Source organism: Orycteropus afer, unplaced genomic scaffold (assembly GCF_000298275.1).
Source record: "Orycteropus afer afer isolate SDZICR_OR568_19922 unplaced genomic scaffold, OryAfe1.0 scaffold00252, whole genome shotgun sequence".
In the NCBI taxonomy this organism is placed as follows: domain Eukaryota; kingdom Metazoa; phylum Chordata; class Mammalia; order Tubulidentata; family Orycteropodidae; genus Orycteropus; species Orycteropus afer.
The window spans coordinates 3,723,759-3,739,877 of NW_006921839.1; the positions used below are offsets into that span (position 1 = coordinate 3,723,759).

General features: G+C 37.0%; 1 protein-coding gene across 1 annotated transcript in view; it reads left to right on the plus strand.

The window, feature by feature from the left end:
- The window catches only part of PDE7A (phosphodiesterase 7A), a 176,819-nt gene that overhangs the window by 151,912 nt on the left and 8,788 nt on the right, over positions 1-16,119 (plus strand). The window contains exons 6-12 of the mRNA XM_007949737.2: positions 1,015-1,110; positions 3,562-3,662; positions 8,694-8,825; positions 9,025-9,116; positions 11,116-11,260; positions 11,996-12,092; positions 13,472-13,552. Coding sequence (XP_007947928.1) covers positions 1,015-1,110; positions 3,562-3,662; positions 8,694-8,825; positions 9,025-9,116; positions 11,116-11,260; positions 11,996-12,092; positions 13,472-13,552 — 744 coding nt within the window. The remainder of the gene's footprint in view (positions 1-1,014; positions 1,111-3,561; positions 3,663-8,693; positions 8,826-9,024; positions 9,117-11,115; positions 11,261-11,995; positions 12,093-13,471; positions 13,553-16,119) is intronic.

The following is a 16,119-nucleotide window of genomic DNA, read 5'->3' on the forward strand; positions in this document are numbered from 1 at the left end:
TTGCCAACCCTTCATTTAGCAGCCAAGCACTTAACCACTGTGCCACCAAATAGTGTATTCAATTGTCAAAATAATAAAGTATTATGTGTCCTATAGGATCCATGTTGGTAAGTTTATGTGTCTGAAGTTTCTACTTTGAGATATATAATACTGCCATTGAGTCGGTCCCAACTCATAATGACTCCTCCTTGGGTTTCCGAGGTGGCAGTGTCTCTTCAGAAGTAGATAGCCCAGTCTTCCTTCTGAGGAGTGGCTGGTGAGTTTGAAATGCCAGCCTTCTGATACATAGTAGAAGGTTTGAAAAATGGAGAGTAGTGTCATGGGAGGGAAAACCCAAACATCATAAAAATAGTTTGTTTCCAAATTTTATTTCTAGAGTTTATGTGACTCCAGTTGTCATTGACAGATTGAGTGCAAGTTGAGGAGAAAGACTATCCCCATTGCATGGATTCTTTCAGGAAACTTAAACGTGCAAGAGAATAGAAAGATGATAACTGGAGGGACCAAAACCGAACCAAACCCACTGCCATTGAGTGGTTTCCAACTCATGGTGCCTGTTAGGACAGAGTAGAATTGCCCGTAGGGTCTCCAAGGCTATAAATCTCTATAGAAGCAGACCGCCTTGTCTTTCTTCCATGGAGTGGCTGGTTGGTTCGAACCACCGACTTACTGGTTAGTAGCTGAATGCTTTAAGCACTATGCTGCCAGAGCACCTTGGAAGGACCAAGAGAGCACAGTATTTTTGTTACTGTTATTTATTACTTGAAAATACTAATCTTGGAATTCTTGTGGATAGCTGGAACACAAAAGTTCATTTTTTTCTTAGGCTGGAAGAAAGTTGTTATGTTTAGTTTTGATAACTGGTAAAATAAGAAGATGCAATTTTTAGATAGACAAAAAGTAGAAATTAGCTCACCTTCTCCATATGTTATGTTCACAGTCTGTATTGGGGAGCACAATGCAGTCACTTAGTTTGTTTTTCCTACTAACGTACTATCTCTCCTTTCTCTTTAGGAAATAGTCTAGTAAGTTTAACCTTTCATTTGTTTAGTCTTCATGGATTAATTGAGTACTTCCATTTAGATATGATGAAACTTCGTAGATTTTTAGGTAAGTGATTCTAACTCATTTAACAATAACAAGATTTTATACAAGAGATTGTTTAAATACTTTATCATTTACATAAGCTAGTTATTGCTTTATAGCAAACCTGCTCAAAATTTAGTGACGGCTTAAAATATCAAGCATTTGTTGCACTCCTGCGTCTGCAAGTCAGTTCAGTGCTGCTTCTGGTTTTGGCCGGGCTCAGGTCCACATGTGCAGTCCACCAGCAGGTGAGTTGCAGCTTGGCTTTGCAGGTCTAGGCTGGGGCCTCCACTGGGACAACTGGCCTGACTTGGCTTCGTGCTACATGGCCTCTCATTAAACTCAATTAAAAAGAGACAGAGGAGTTTGGCACCATAATAGACTCACATTAAAAACAAAAACAAAGAAGTATGTATTCATTTTACACCAGGCTGTGCTGGCTCCAGTGGCAGTGGCCTGTTTCCAAGGTAGCAGATGAGTTGAGCCTCTTAAGACCCTGACTGAGGCAGGTGCTCCTTCACTCCTGTCACCTTCTGTGGTCAAAACAAGTCATGTGGGGTGCACCTCCTGATGGAGGAGCTGCATGATCACAAAGGACCTAGATATTGGGTGTGGCGGAGGTTGGCATAATTTCCTCTTCAGTCTCTTAAATCGGCCACAGCTTGCTGACAAAGATGATGCATTTTCTGTACTTTCCTGCGTCTTTGAAGGCTGAAACTTTAAACGTACATTGCACTTTGGTCTCCTCTCCTCTTATCCCTGAAATCCCCTGATGTTAGATTTTAAAGATTATTTTAAAGAGTGAATTCTGAAATTTTCAGAATAGAATATGTTTTAATGTGCAGGATGATCTTAACATAATACTGGTAGAAAAAAGTTACACTGTTTCACCAAATAAAAAAAATGCCTTAGAAAAACTTAGTAACATGAGGATTCTTTCTTATTTTTTAAGGAAGTTAGTATTAGTACTTTCATTCCATTTAAGTACCAATCCAAAAAAAAAAAAAACTCACTGCCATCAAATCGATTCCAACTCATAGTGACCTCCTTAGGGTTTCCAAAGCTGTAAATCTTTACAGAAGCAGATTGCCTTATCTTTCTTCCATGGAGTGGCTAGTGGTTCAAACCACTGACCTTTTGGTTAGCAGTCAGATGCCTTAACCACTGTACCACCAAAACTCCTGAATATCAAGCTAAGATAAATTTATAATCTAGGACTTTTGAAAAAATTTAAAAGCGTATTTATTTATAAATCATATGCTTATATTGCTATACTAATATATTATCTACATTAAAAAAACACATAAAAATAGCTATTAACAGGATATTTAAAATTCTCTTTAAAGGATGGGGAAAAAGTAGATACAGAATTCTAATAGTGTATCCCCACTCACCATTGAGTGGTGTTTCACTCACCTTAGGGCAGATTTACTTTACTTGGAGGCGACTGGATTACAGTGTTAGGCTCCTCAGTCCGTAGTGCAGATCTGATGGCAGTTAGTTCCATGCTGTTATAGGGACAGTTCACATCACTAATCACAATCTGCTCTTTCATAATGACATAAAGAAAACTGATCAAGAGAGGGCAATATTAACAGAAAATCATCCCTATTACTGAAAAACAAATTCTAGACCAAACCTTAACTAACTGATGGTGCACCACCAGTAGGATTGCTTTTTATATACCTCAATAACTATAATATTTTAGCTTTATAAAAATTTTGCTAGCTTTTGTTCACTGTAAAATTTCCAGCACCTAGAACAGTGCCTGGCATAATAAATATTTGTTGTACGAATTGTACAATTGGCAGTCTGTATCCATGGATTCCACATCCTCTGTTCACCAATCACAGAAAATATTCGAGAGGAAAAAAAAAGCCAGTTAAGTAGTCAAAGCAATCTCTCAAAGGCTAAGAGGGAGCATAAATGCTATTTGCATAGCATTTATATTGTATTAGGTATTGTAACCTAGAAATGATTTAAAGTGTGTGGGTGGATGGTGGATGTATGTAAGTTATATGCAAATGCTATGCCATTTTATGTGAGGGACTTCAACATCCGTGGATTTTGTTATGCACTAGCCATATTGGAACTGACATCCCCCCCCCCCGTGGATATTAAGAGATTACTGTAACTGCTTTTATTCAGTTGAGAAACTCTCTATCATTTAAAAAGAGTCAAAGGAATGTGGCATCATGGTAGACTCACATTTAAGAAAAAGGAAAAAAAATATATAATTTATTTCACAATTTTGACATGAAAACATTCTCAAGTTCAGAGTGAAATTGGTATTGATTCTTTGGATATACATGTGAGTTAAGAGGTGATCATCATCTCTCTGAGTCTGAACAATTTCAGCTTATATTATCTACATGAAAAGTGTAAGTCAATGACTCAGAAATCATTATAATTTTTGTATTTGCACATGCCTGCCATTTACAATTAAATTAGGGATCTTTATCTTCTTTGCTGCAGTAATGATTCAAGAAGATTACCACAGTCAAAATCCTTACCACAATGCAGTCCATGCTGCAGATGTTACTCAGGCCATGCACTGTTACTTAAAAGAACCCAAGGTAAGACACTGACATTTACGTCACATGAAAAGCCTAAGAAATTTCTTTCTGTTTACTTGCTTTTTTTCCCCCTAATTTTTTATTGTTATTTGGGTGAAAGTTTCCAGAACAAATTGGTTTTCCGTTCAACAGTTCATACACATTTTGTTTCATGGCATTGATTGCAGTCCCCACAACGTAACAGCACTTCTCCCACCTCCTCCCTGTGATTACCACTTCCCTGTCTTTTTTTCCTATCCATTCCTGCTTATTGAGCTTTATTCCTGGGCACACACGCTGCCTTTTTGATCTGTTATGGTTGATTGTTCTAAGGAGTACTTGTTGTCTTGTGTTAATGTTCACGTTATAGGTGTGTCTATTTGTCTGAAAGTTGAGCCACAAGAGTGAGTTCAGTTCTAGGTCCAAAGGGTGGCTAAGAGCCACAGTCTTAGGGGTCTACCAGTATCTATTGGGACAAGTAAGCCTGGTCTGTTTTATGATTTTAAGTTTTGTTCCACATTTTTCTCCTACTCTATTCAGGGTCTCCAATTTTAATCCCTTTCAGAATGATTGACATGGTAACCAGGCACCATCTAGTTCTTTTGGTCTCAATGTCATGTAGGCTGAGATTCTAATTTCAAGGAACTAATTGTTGCCATACATATTTGATTTTCTTCACTCTACTTTGTTCCAGACAAGGAGAGACCAATAATTTCATCTTATATGGCCACTCGCAGGAGCTCTGGTAGCATAGTGCCTTAGGCACTTGACTGCTAACGAGGAAGCTGGCGGTCCAAACCCGCCAGCCACTCCTCGGAAGGAAGGTTGGGCAATCCTACTTCCGTAGTGATAACTGCCTTGGAAACCCAAGGAGGGGTTGCTAGGAGTCGGGGCCGACTCGATGGCAAATAACAACAACAACAACATGGCCACTCGCAAGTTTTTAAGACCCTAGTTGCTACTTACCAAAGTAGGATGTAGAACAGTGTTTTTATGTACTTTGTTATGCCAATTGAGCTTGATGTCCCTGAGATTATGGTCCTTCCTGTTTACTTTCAGATACTTTCCCTTGATTGGAATCTTGTATTAAATGAATTAGATATTTGTACTAACCATTATAAGGAGCCATGCCTGGTTGCACACACAATGGTTAAGTACTCAGATGCTAACCAAAAGGTTGGTGGTTCAAACCCACCAGCCGCTCCACAGGAGAAAAAAGGCCTAGAAATCTGCTCTCGTAACAATTACAGCCTAGGAAATCTCCTGGGGCAGCTGTTCTGTGTCATACAGGGTCACTATGAGTCGAAAGTGATGCATGAGCATAGAGGTCAGTTAATGATAAACTTTTATTTATTGTGATTATTGTATTTTAACAACAATAACTTTTAAAATGGAAAATCGGCATAATGCTAGCAAACAATGAAAACAGTGAAGTTTATCATTGAACACAAGACAACTCACCACTTAAAGATTTTGTGTTTTACTGAAAAAGAACAATTGTGATAGCTTTTCAGACTTAAGTGAAATTTGACCTTTATATACATTTGATGATTTGCAGGTTTTTTTTACTTCACACCGCTCTTTATCGTCAGGTATTAACAGAAGGCTGGCAGTTCAAACCCACCAGCCACTCCTCGGAAGGAAGATGGTGTAATCTACATCCGTAGTGATACTGCCTCAGAAACCCAAGGAGGGATCGCTATGAGTCGGGTCCAATTTGACGGCACATAACAGCAACAAAAACATTAACAGATGTAATCATGAGAATTAAAATAATGTGTCTTTTTTCAATCCACTTTTAAAAGTTATATTAACACTATTGAATTCTTTGTCAGTTTTTTGATACTCCTAACATTTTCTTTCTGATTTAAGTTTCTTTTCGTTACAAGAAGAAACATTAACAGTTTACACAGCCATATCTCTTGGGTTTTTTTGTGGGTGTATGTGATTTGTTTGCTTTCAAATGTACCACTTAAGTTCTCTTCAAGAACTTTTATTAAATATTCAGTTACTTCTTCTCCCTTTGCTGTTGTTTATTGGTTATCTCTTTAATCTACATGATTTGGTTTGATGTTTTCTGTTGTCATACATCTTTTTCTTTTTTTTTTTTTTAATAAGTCTATTCTGGGTTGTTTTATTCTCCCAGGATAGTATATTACTACTCTTTCCCACTCCATTTCTGTTTCAGTTATCAGTGATGAGAATAATACTTTTACATATTGCTTAATAAATTACTTGGTCATACCACATACACATGTTGGCCCACCATTTCTGTATGTGTGTGTAGTTGTCTGTTTGTGTACATGGGGGGATCACTTTATATGCAGTATGCTCCACACAGAATGCCTTCTTGCATTCTGCTCATCTTGATTACTCATCAGTCCTTTAAAAATCTTTATTTTTAAAATGCTTTTGAACCTTAAAGAGGAAATAATTTTCATCACCATTTTCTCCCCAGTTATTGAGATGCTCTATGTACCAGATATAGGTAATAAAAAAGTTAATAATACACATTCTCTGCCTTCAAAAGGGAGCTCTGGTGGCGTAGTACCTAAGGCATTTGACTGCTAACCAGAAGGCTGGTGGTTCAAATCCACCAGCCTTCAAAAAATTTACATCATTGCAATGGATTCAAACCCTCCGTCAGTGATTTTTCAGACCGAGGTGAACTCAACATTAAAACCAGTAAACTTGTTACTGCCAAGTTCATTGCAACTCATGGAGCCCCCATGTGTGTCAGAGTAGAACTGTGTTCCATAGGGTTTCAGTGCCTGTGAATCCATGTGGTATAGATCACGAGGCCTGTCTTCCATGGCACTACTGGGTGAATTTGAACTGCCAACTCTTCAGTTAGTAGCTGATCACTGAACTATTTGTGCTACCCCAAGAACTCCTAGAGACGATCTTGGGATAAAAAAAAAAAAGGTGATTCACCCTAGCATAGAAGTACCATAATCTGAAAGTATACACAAGTTGGTGATGTATGGTCATAATTGTTAGTGATAGAGTACATGATAACCAGAAGGCTGGCGGTTCAAACCCACCAGCCACTCCTCGGAAGGAAGGTTGGGCAATCCTACTTCCGTAGTGATACTGCCTCGGAAACCCAAGGAGGGGTCACTATGAGTCAGGGTTGACTCGACAGCACATAACAACAACAACAACAACAACAACAGAGTACATGATCATGCATGTTTAGAAAGCATTGCCCTATTGTAAACTTAAATAAAGATATGCTCTGCTGAGGGGCTTGTGAAGTGCTGTAGGAACCCAAATAAGTCATTTGGTATGGAAACGGCTGGAGGCCAGATGGAGGGGTTTAGTGGAGTCAAATGGAATCAGAGGAATTTGACTCAAGGTAATCAGTTTTTATCATTGAAAAATTTTAGTCAGGAATAAAATTTAATTTGTTGTGATAATTATAACAAGCTTAGAAATGATTATTGAGAGTAAAATTATCATTGCTAGCTTACAAGATTATACTTTCTGATATGAATATGCAGTATACACTTGTTCTCGATGTACCCATCCATTGGGAGAGGATTTCATTACAGACTTGATATAGACTTTGATTCTTCACGATTACTCAATAGCATCCTTTAACATTGGGACTATAATAATTACCTCACATTTTAGATTAAATTATTGAATTATAATAACCAATTTGTTCATAAAATAGATTGTATAGATCTCCAAAATTCAAAATCATAAAGTTACATTGTAATGGCTGCAATAATAGAAATACAAACAACCTTGTGTTGTTTAATTTTGAACAGAACTATCGTTTCAAAGCCATTATTTTTTAAAAAAGTATGGTTTATACTTTAGCTGCTATTTTAATTAAGCTTATTAAAAATGAAACAATATGTGGCCTTAGGGGTTTGTGTTGTTGTTATTTGCCATCGAGTCGGCCCCGACTCATAGCGACCCCTCATAGTGACCCTTCCGAGGCAGTATCACTATGGAAGTAGGATTGCCCAACCTTCCTTCCGAGGAGTGGCTGGTAGGTTTGAACCTCCAGCCTTCTGGTTAGCAGTCAAGTGCCTTAGGCACTATGCTACCAGAACTCACCACAGTATTATGGAACAGCTAAATCAGTTGGCATGACATAGTTCACAAAGACAATGTTCTCCATCCTACTGCATGAGTAGCGACTGGGATCTTAAAAGCTAGTGAGCAGCCATCTAAGGTGCAACTATTGGTCTCTCCCCGTCCAGAGGAAAGAAGAAGAATGAAGAAAATCAAAGACGCAAGGAAACAGTTAGTCCAAAGACTTTTGGACCATGTGAACCACAATCTCCGCTACCCTGAAACCAGAAGAACTGGATGGTACCCAACTACCACTACTGACTTCTCCGATCGGGACCACAGAAAGTCCTTGATAGAATGGAAGAAAAATGTGGAACAAAATTCAAAATCATAAAAAAAGACCAGACTTAGTGGTCTGATAGAAACTGGTGAAATCCCTGAGGCTGTGGCCCATAGACATCTTTTAAACCTGGAACCGACAGAACCCACCCCTCGGGATCACCTTGCACAACAGAATAGTGTTACTGTTCACTTTACAATAGTGAGAAACATACTCCTCAGAATACCATACAAGACCAAAAGGGCAGCATTTGCCCAAAAATAAGGCTCAGAAGGCAGGAAAGGAGGAGGAATGGAAAAGGGGAACCCTGTGAAGAAGCGGAAAGAGTGCTGTTATGTAGAGGGAATTTGTAACTAATGTTATAAAATAAAATTTGTAGAAATTATTGAATGGAAAACTAATATTCTCCGTAAACTTTCATCCAAATCACAATTTAAAAAAATTTATAGTGTTTGATGAGGCGCTTTCTAAACTCCACGAGGTAGGGGCACTGCTGTGGTATCTTTCCTGTCCCACAGTGTTGTGATGAGGCCAACACCTGTAAGTTCGTGGTGGCATTAACAGTAGCGTAACTGAAAGACTACACTGTAGCATGGGAAGAGCCTGCTGCCAGCTTACTGTAATGTAGAGAGTTTACTTCAAACATATCTTGTGGTTAATTGTTTTCTTTTGTCACTTTTTAGCTTGCCAGTTCTGTAACTCCCTGGGATATCTTGCTGAGCTTAATTGCAGCTGCCACTCATGATCTGGATCACCCAGGTGTTAATCAACCTTTCCTTATTAAAACTAACCATTACTTGGCAACTTTATACAAGGTTAGTGAAATGGTATCATCAACATTTAATATTTTTGCATTCTAGAAAATGTTTCATGTTTTGAAGACATGAATGTAGTGAAGGTAAATTCTCAATGAACATTAGAATTTTAACCAGATTAATATTACTAACAAGTTATTCTGTATGTTCAGAATGAGACCTACCATTACCTAACTCAAAAATGCACTTTTACTTGTAGAATACCTCAGTCCTGGAAAATCACCACTGGAGATCTGCAGTGGGGCTACTGAGAGAATCTGGCTTGTTCTCACATATGCCACTAGAAAGCAGGTATGTTGGACTGAGGCAAACTCCGTTTGGTATGAGCTATGGAAGTAAAGTTGGCAAAGCAATTTTATAAAGTTAAAAGTTCAATGTTATTATATTTAGGTGTTCCACAGTTTTCAGTTTTTTTGTTTGTTTGTTTTTAATTTGATGGATAATTATTTAAAAAAATTTATATGAAAATTTTAGTAACTTAAACCTGTTCTAAAGTATAGTCGGTAGTATTATAGTAAATATTTATTTTCATGAAGGACCATTCCATGTATTTGAGTGTGATACAATTCACTCCACATTCTCAATGGCTTGGTCATAGGTATTACATATATATTGTTTATATAAATAGGTATTACATATTTCCATTTTACACTCAGCTGAAAAAAAACCTTAAGTCTAGATGTAAAAGTAAATTGGATAGAAAGTAAATATTTTGTATAATAAATAGAGTCATTAAAAGTCTGTTACAAAACTAATAAGAAAGTAAAAAGAATGCTCTATATCCTAAATAGCATAGTCCTAGAATCACTTCTGAACCTGTAGGATAAATTAATGAGTGGAAAGAACAGCAGGAAATACTCATATTTAGAAAAAATAATGTGAAGCAAGCCATTTTAAGAGCTTAATAAAAACATTAAATGACCCCATTATGATGATTGGTTGGTAACAAAAATCTCCCATCATTGCCATAGTGTAGTTCACAAACAGAAGCTTTTAATGTTGCCTCATTGAGAGAAGATACACTTCAGGATATCAAGTAAACCATCTAGGTCTAGAAAAATTGTGAGGCATAAAAATACAGTTGGGTGTCAAAATATAAATTACTATCTTTATTCTTCTTTCCTTTTTCTCTCTTAATTTAAAACAACTTTATAAAAAACTAAGTGTTTTGTGTAATGACCATAAGAAAAAAGCTGGACTTGATTTTTTATTTTTTTTAAATCTTTATTCGTGGATACCATTTGGCGTTATGACAATAGGATGGTACTTCTGGTAAGTGAAATTATTTCTTGCTGTAGTACAAATACAAAAATTATTTAAAGCATACAGTATTTATATATATAAGTTATCTTTTTCTTGATTAAGGCAGATTAAAATTATATCCCCTTTTCATCATGTTTTGCCTTTGATGGTTAACACTGAAGAATTCTCAGATTTTTAGGCAATGAAAACTGAAAATGAGGAACACTACTTCATAGAATTCCTTTGTATTTTCTTCATTTGGGGTTTGTTTTATTTAATATTCATTATTGTGAGCTTTACAAGTAATGTTTTAATAAATTCTTTACTGATCATTATACAGAGATTTATGTAAAGCCAATTGTGGTCATGGCTAATTGTATTAAAAAAAAAGAATTATTATTTTTTTTAAATTCTCTTGTTATTTGCATTGAGGCAGCTTTTAACATGATATAATGTATTTGTTATTTGTGTTAACAGATTACCTTTTCTCTTCCAGACAGTTTGGATATCTATATACAGATAATTAGCTTATTCTTCAATTTGATCCTGAGAATATAGTTGAATCTAGACATTTAAAAAGTTGTTTCAGTGGAATTTCCTCAAGATTTAATCAGGCATTTTAGTCAAACTATCCATAGGAGTTAGTTGTTGAATGGCTGTTATTCTTTCTATTTGAATCTTCCTTCTGCATTTCAGAACTTGGGCACTGAAAAAGAAACCAAAGTTCTTTACCCTCAGTATATCCTAGCAAAGAATTTTCTGAAACAAAATCCAGTCTTCTTCTGGCTTTTTACAAAAGCATACTATAATTCCAAAGTTACTTCTTTTGGGAATGCTTGCATATTGGCATTTTCTGGCTTTAGTTTTGTTTAAATAGGTTTTTTTTTTTTGATACATTCTTTAAAATTCATTCTTAGGGGATAAATTAAAAGTTGAATGGTAATTAGAATACCTTGGACTTTCCAAGTATTAAGTTTAAGAAAAAAGTCATGGAGTAACTCGTTAATTGAAAGTCTTATATTTTTTCTTTATATTTTTCTAATTCCAGGCAACAAATGGAGACTCAGATAGGCGCTTTGATACTCGCTACAGATATCAGTCGCCAAAATGAGTATCTTTCGTTGTTTAGATCTCATTTGGATAGAGGGGACTTATGTCTAGAAGATGCCAGTCATCGGCATTTAGTTTTACAGGTAAAATGTGCCTTGGAAATATTCCATTTCTTGAATAAATCATATGGCTACTTGGACTAAAATGAAATGTTCTTGCTGGGTAGTTTTTCAGAGTTGGTTACCATATTTTTATGCAAGCAATACGTGTGTTACACGTTTTTGTCAACCACATCCTTCCCCAAGGTACTTTCAGTAGCATGCTATGCTAATTTTTTACATCGTGTAACATGCATATTATTTGTGTAAAAAATATGGTAAATGAGAAGAGGCTAATGAAGTTCCTTCAATCTTTGCACACTCTTCCTTATAGAAGCTTACTGGCAAATCTGTGCTTTAAGAAGGGACATTGCTTTTGTATTTTATGCACTCGATTTCTGTTGAAGACATCTTTTGCCAGAAAGGGTGCCAATCCATAAAAAGCATTTCATACTAACTAGTTATTACATCTAAAACATGGGAGAGATAATTGATCAGTTTATTTATATAGGTTTATGATTGTTCCAGAATTGTTCTTGTGCTCGTCTGTCTGGTATTAACAAGCATATGTAATTCAGTTAGTCTTACAGCTCCTTCCTCAGCTTCTCTGCAAAAACCATTGATAGTAACATCATAAAATTAATACAAAAGATAATAATATATTTTTTCTTTCTAAAATGCTCTTTTTTCTACTATTAGAGAGAATATATTTAAATGTAATACATTTGAGACTGACCTTTTTAAAAACAATAATAATAATAATAAAATTTTCTTTGCTAGATGGCTTTGAAATGTGCTGATATTTGTAACCCATGTCGGACCTGGGAGTTAAGCAAGCAATGGAGTGAAAAAGTAACCGAAGAGTTCTTCCATCAAGGCAAGTTACAGTATTGAGTGATAATTATTCAGTTCAGTTTTTAGCATCATACAGATAAAATAAAGGACTCATCCGTTTATAGGAGTCTAGCAGTAGATACTTGATATTTTTAGTGACAATTCACAGTAGATGCACATGTAACCAGTAATGTCCAAACTGAGCGTCTGTTTTAAAAATTAGCAGTCCTTTTTTTAGAGTGATCCAGAAGACATTTCCTTCTAACTAGTTCTCACATCTAAAATGTGGGGGAGAGAATCCTTGTGGTTGGCTCTTTGGTATTCCAAACACACATAATTGAATGTGATTTAAGAATTAAGTATAGCTCAGGCTGGGATCTTACTGTGTTGTGTGCTGTCAAGTCCATTCTGACTCATGACAACTCCATATAACAGAGTAGATCTGCCTCATAGGGTTTCCCAGGCTGCAGTCTTTATGGCAGCAGATCACCAACTCTGAGTTGTGGAGTCTCTGGTGGGTTTGAACTGCTGACCTTTAGGTTAGCAGCCAAGTGCTTAATCATTGAACCATCAGGACCCCTGGAATCTTACTGTACAAGTGCAGAAAGGTCTCCCTACCCTGCTGACTAGTGCCTGCACATCTCTGTCCTTCTTGTTATGGAGGCCATAGCCATATGAACATGTAAAACATTTTTGTGACTTAAAGCTCGAAAACACAGATACTCATTTCATCAACCTTCCTTTTGTTGTTGTTGTTATGTGCCGTCGAGTCGGCCCCAACTCATAGCGACCCCTCCTTGGGTTTCCGAGGCAGTATCACTACGGAAGTAGGATTGCCCAACCTTCCTTCCGAGGAGTGGCTGGTGGGTTTGAACCGCCAGCCGTCTGGTTAGCAGGCAAGTGTCTTAGCCACTATGCTACCAGAGCTCCCACCTTCCTTTTAGAAAAATTAAAATGATGGCAAAATAACACTCTCAGGGTAACACCTGGTAAAACTTTTCTACCTCCTCCATTTCAAATTGGGAGCTCTGGTAGCATAGTGCCTAAGGCATTTGACTGCTAACCAGAAGGCTGGCGGTTCAAACCCACCAGCCACTCCTCGGAAGGAAGATGGGGCAATCTACTTCCATAGTGATACCGCCTCGGAAACCCAAGGAGGGGTCACTATGAGTCCGGTGCGACTCAATGGTACATAACAACAACAACAACAACAACAACCGTTTCAAATAGGATATTAGCTTTGCAGTCTTTCCTGAGTGTGAGTAAGTTAAAAGAAAAGAACAAATTTAGAAGCCATTCTTCCTCATGAGGATTAGTAAGTAGGTGATGTTTTTGCTAAGGAATTTATAGGTAAGATGAGAATTTTAATTATATTTTAATGGATATATTCATATTAATAATTCCTTTTTTTTTTTTATATAGGAGATATAGAAAAAAAGTATCATTTGGGCATCAGTCCATTTTGTGATCGTCAGTCTGAATCTATTGCCAACATCCAGATTGGTAACTATATGTAATTAGATATAGCTAATTAGAAAAATACCACTCATTTTCATTGTGTCAAGAAGAGAAAAACATTTAAAATATGTTAAAGTTATATTTGTTTCCTTTTTAAAATAATTTCAGAAATCTTACCTTTGTCTTTCCTTGTTATAACTTATTTAATCTTAGATCATAAAACATAAGGTTTTGCAGAGCAAGCAGTAATAACTTTGTTCCCATTCTATAACTGAAAAATACATTATTTCCTGATGTGGCAGTTTCTCTTGCCATTTTTTGAACTGAAAAAGATGACCACTGAGCGTGATCATAATGTAAAGACCAGTTTCCACAGCTGCGTACTTGTCTGAGAAGATCTTTTGTCGCTGCCTCTCAGATTAAATCTCAGTTCTTCATCCTGTTACACAGGCATCTGGGAGAAGAGCCTTGATGTCTCTTCAGTCTTCTCTTCCACAGCTTCCCTCACTTACCTGTGATAGAGGGTCAGGAACTCAGCGAAGTGTTGAGGAAGGAGTGTAATTTTGGTAGCTGGTGTTAAGTAAGGTCTTGGAGGATTGGGTTGAACATAGTGAAATGTGTATGCAAACTTTAGAAAGACAGGGCTTCCAGAAACTCATAAGATATTGTATCATAATACTCAGAGAGGAGGGCAGTGCTATAGGGTCAGAAATTTGGAATGTAACTCTAGATTGCAATGCAGTCTCCTCATGTAGAGTAAAGTGGGGGGTAACTAATTGGACTGAAGAGGGGCAGATTCAGAGGATGCAGCAAAGAGCTTATGTTCCGAAAAGCTTGGCAAATACCTACCTGTTGGGTGGCGCCACAGAGGCCCTGAGTCCAAGAAAGCAAAGACTTTCTGCTAAGGACAGCAGAAGAGATGCTTTCCTATTTTGGGGGATAATAAAACAAGAAATACATCTGCTTCTGTTTTGATTCTCAAATAGAATAATTTTCAAATGCAAATTCATAGATGACATATTGGCAAAAGGAATTGAATTAAAGGTGGGTGAATGAGTACAGTTAACACATACACATTAACTATGTAAATGTCTTTTTGCCTGAGTCAATTAGTCTAGTTTAAATGAGAGAACTTGTAATTGAGGTCAAAGAACCTCTGCTGGTGGCCTTTAAAGAATTATACAGCTGAGGGTGCCATAATGTGAACTGGGAACAACTGTAATTAGATTTTTAAAAGTGAAAAGAAGCTACATGCCTTAAACTGTTGATCTTAAAATTCTTACTGTCAGTGTTGAACAGAGGTCTAGAATGGATTATCATAGGAACAGGGATAAGGCAAAGGATAATAGAGATGATAATAATTGATATCTGCTGTCTTCTCTTAACAGCCCTAAGAGGCAGTTACTGTGAGTATCCTCTTTTTTCAGATAAAGTAGTTTATCCAGTTTATATAACTGGCAGTTATTGGTGTTGGCTTCAAATCCAGGTCTTTCTAAGCTCTTAACCTACACTAAGCAGGGATTACTAGGTGCCAGCACTGGTGCGGTAAATAAAGTCCCTTTGTTGATAGGAACACTATTTCTGTTGAATGAGACTGGGAGCTCTGGTGGCATAATGCCTAAGGCATTTGACTGCTAACCAGAAGGCTGGCGGTTCAAACCCACCAGCCACTCCTGGGTAGAAAGATTGGGCAATCTACTTCTGTAGTGATACCGCCTCGGAAACCCAAGGAGGGGTCACTAGGAGTCGGATCCAACTCAACAGCAGTTTGGTTGGTTTGGTTTGGTTAAGAGTAAGGCATTTGACAAGGTGTCCTGTGATATCTGTGAAGATAAGACAGAGACATGAGGACTAGTACAGTTACACTGAGTAACAAGTGGTTGAAGAGCTATGCTCAGAGGTACTGATTATAATAGAGTCCTGCTCCTCCTAGAGGGTGTAGTGTGGCCGTGTCCATGGCCTTGCCTTACTCATTTTTATCAGGTACTTAAATTAAGACCTAAAAGAAATTTCAGATTAACATGGAGCCAGAAGGGATAGTTAATTTGTTGGATACTAGAGGCAGGATCCCGAAAGATTTCAATTAGTTGAAACAATGGGAGGAATCAAATAGATGAATCATGTAAAACCTATAATAATAAGGCTCTGCATTTGGATATAAAAGTCTAGCTGCTCATATCTTAACTCTGGCATGTAGCTGAGGTGGGGGTTTGGGTGGATGGGTTAGTGTGAGGATGGCTGCCAAAAAGCTTGGATGTTAGATATCTCTTTCTCCTCACCAGAATGTAAGCTTCTTGAGGACTGGGCTTTTGCCTGTCTTATTCACCTAAGGACAGTAATTACGTGTAAAGTAGATGAATGAATGAATACATGAATGAACAAAAGTCTAATTTCAGATAGCATGACTATTTCTTTAATACCATTATTACTTTTTTAAAAATTCAACTATTATATCATATACGAAAATTATAAGTTGTATTGTTCTTGTTGGTTACCAGGATAGGAAGGGAGGGGGGAAATAAGTGGGGCATACATTACTGGATATTATGGGGCCTGGAACCTAGTAGAAAATAAATTATTCTGTAGATGGCTTAAAAAAAAAAAAAAAAAAA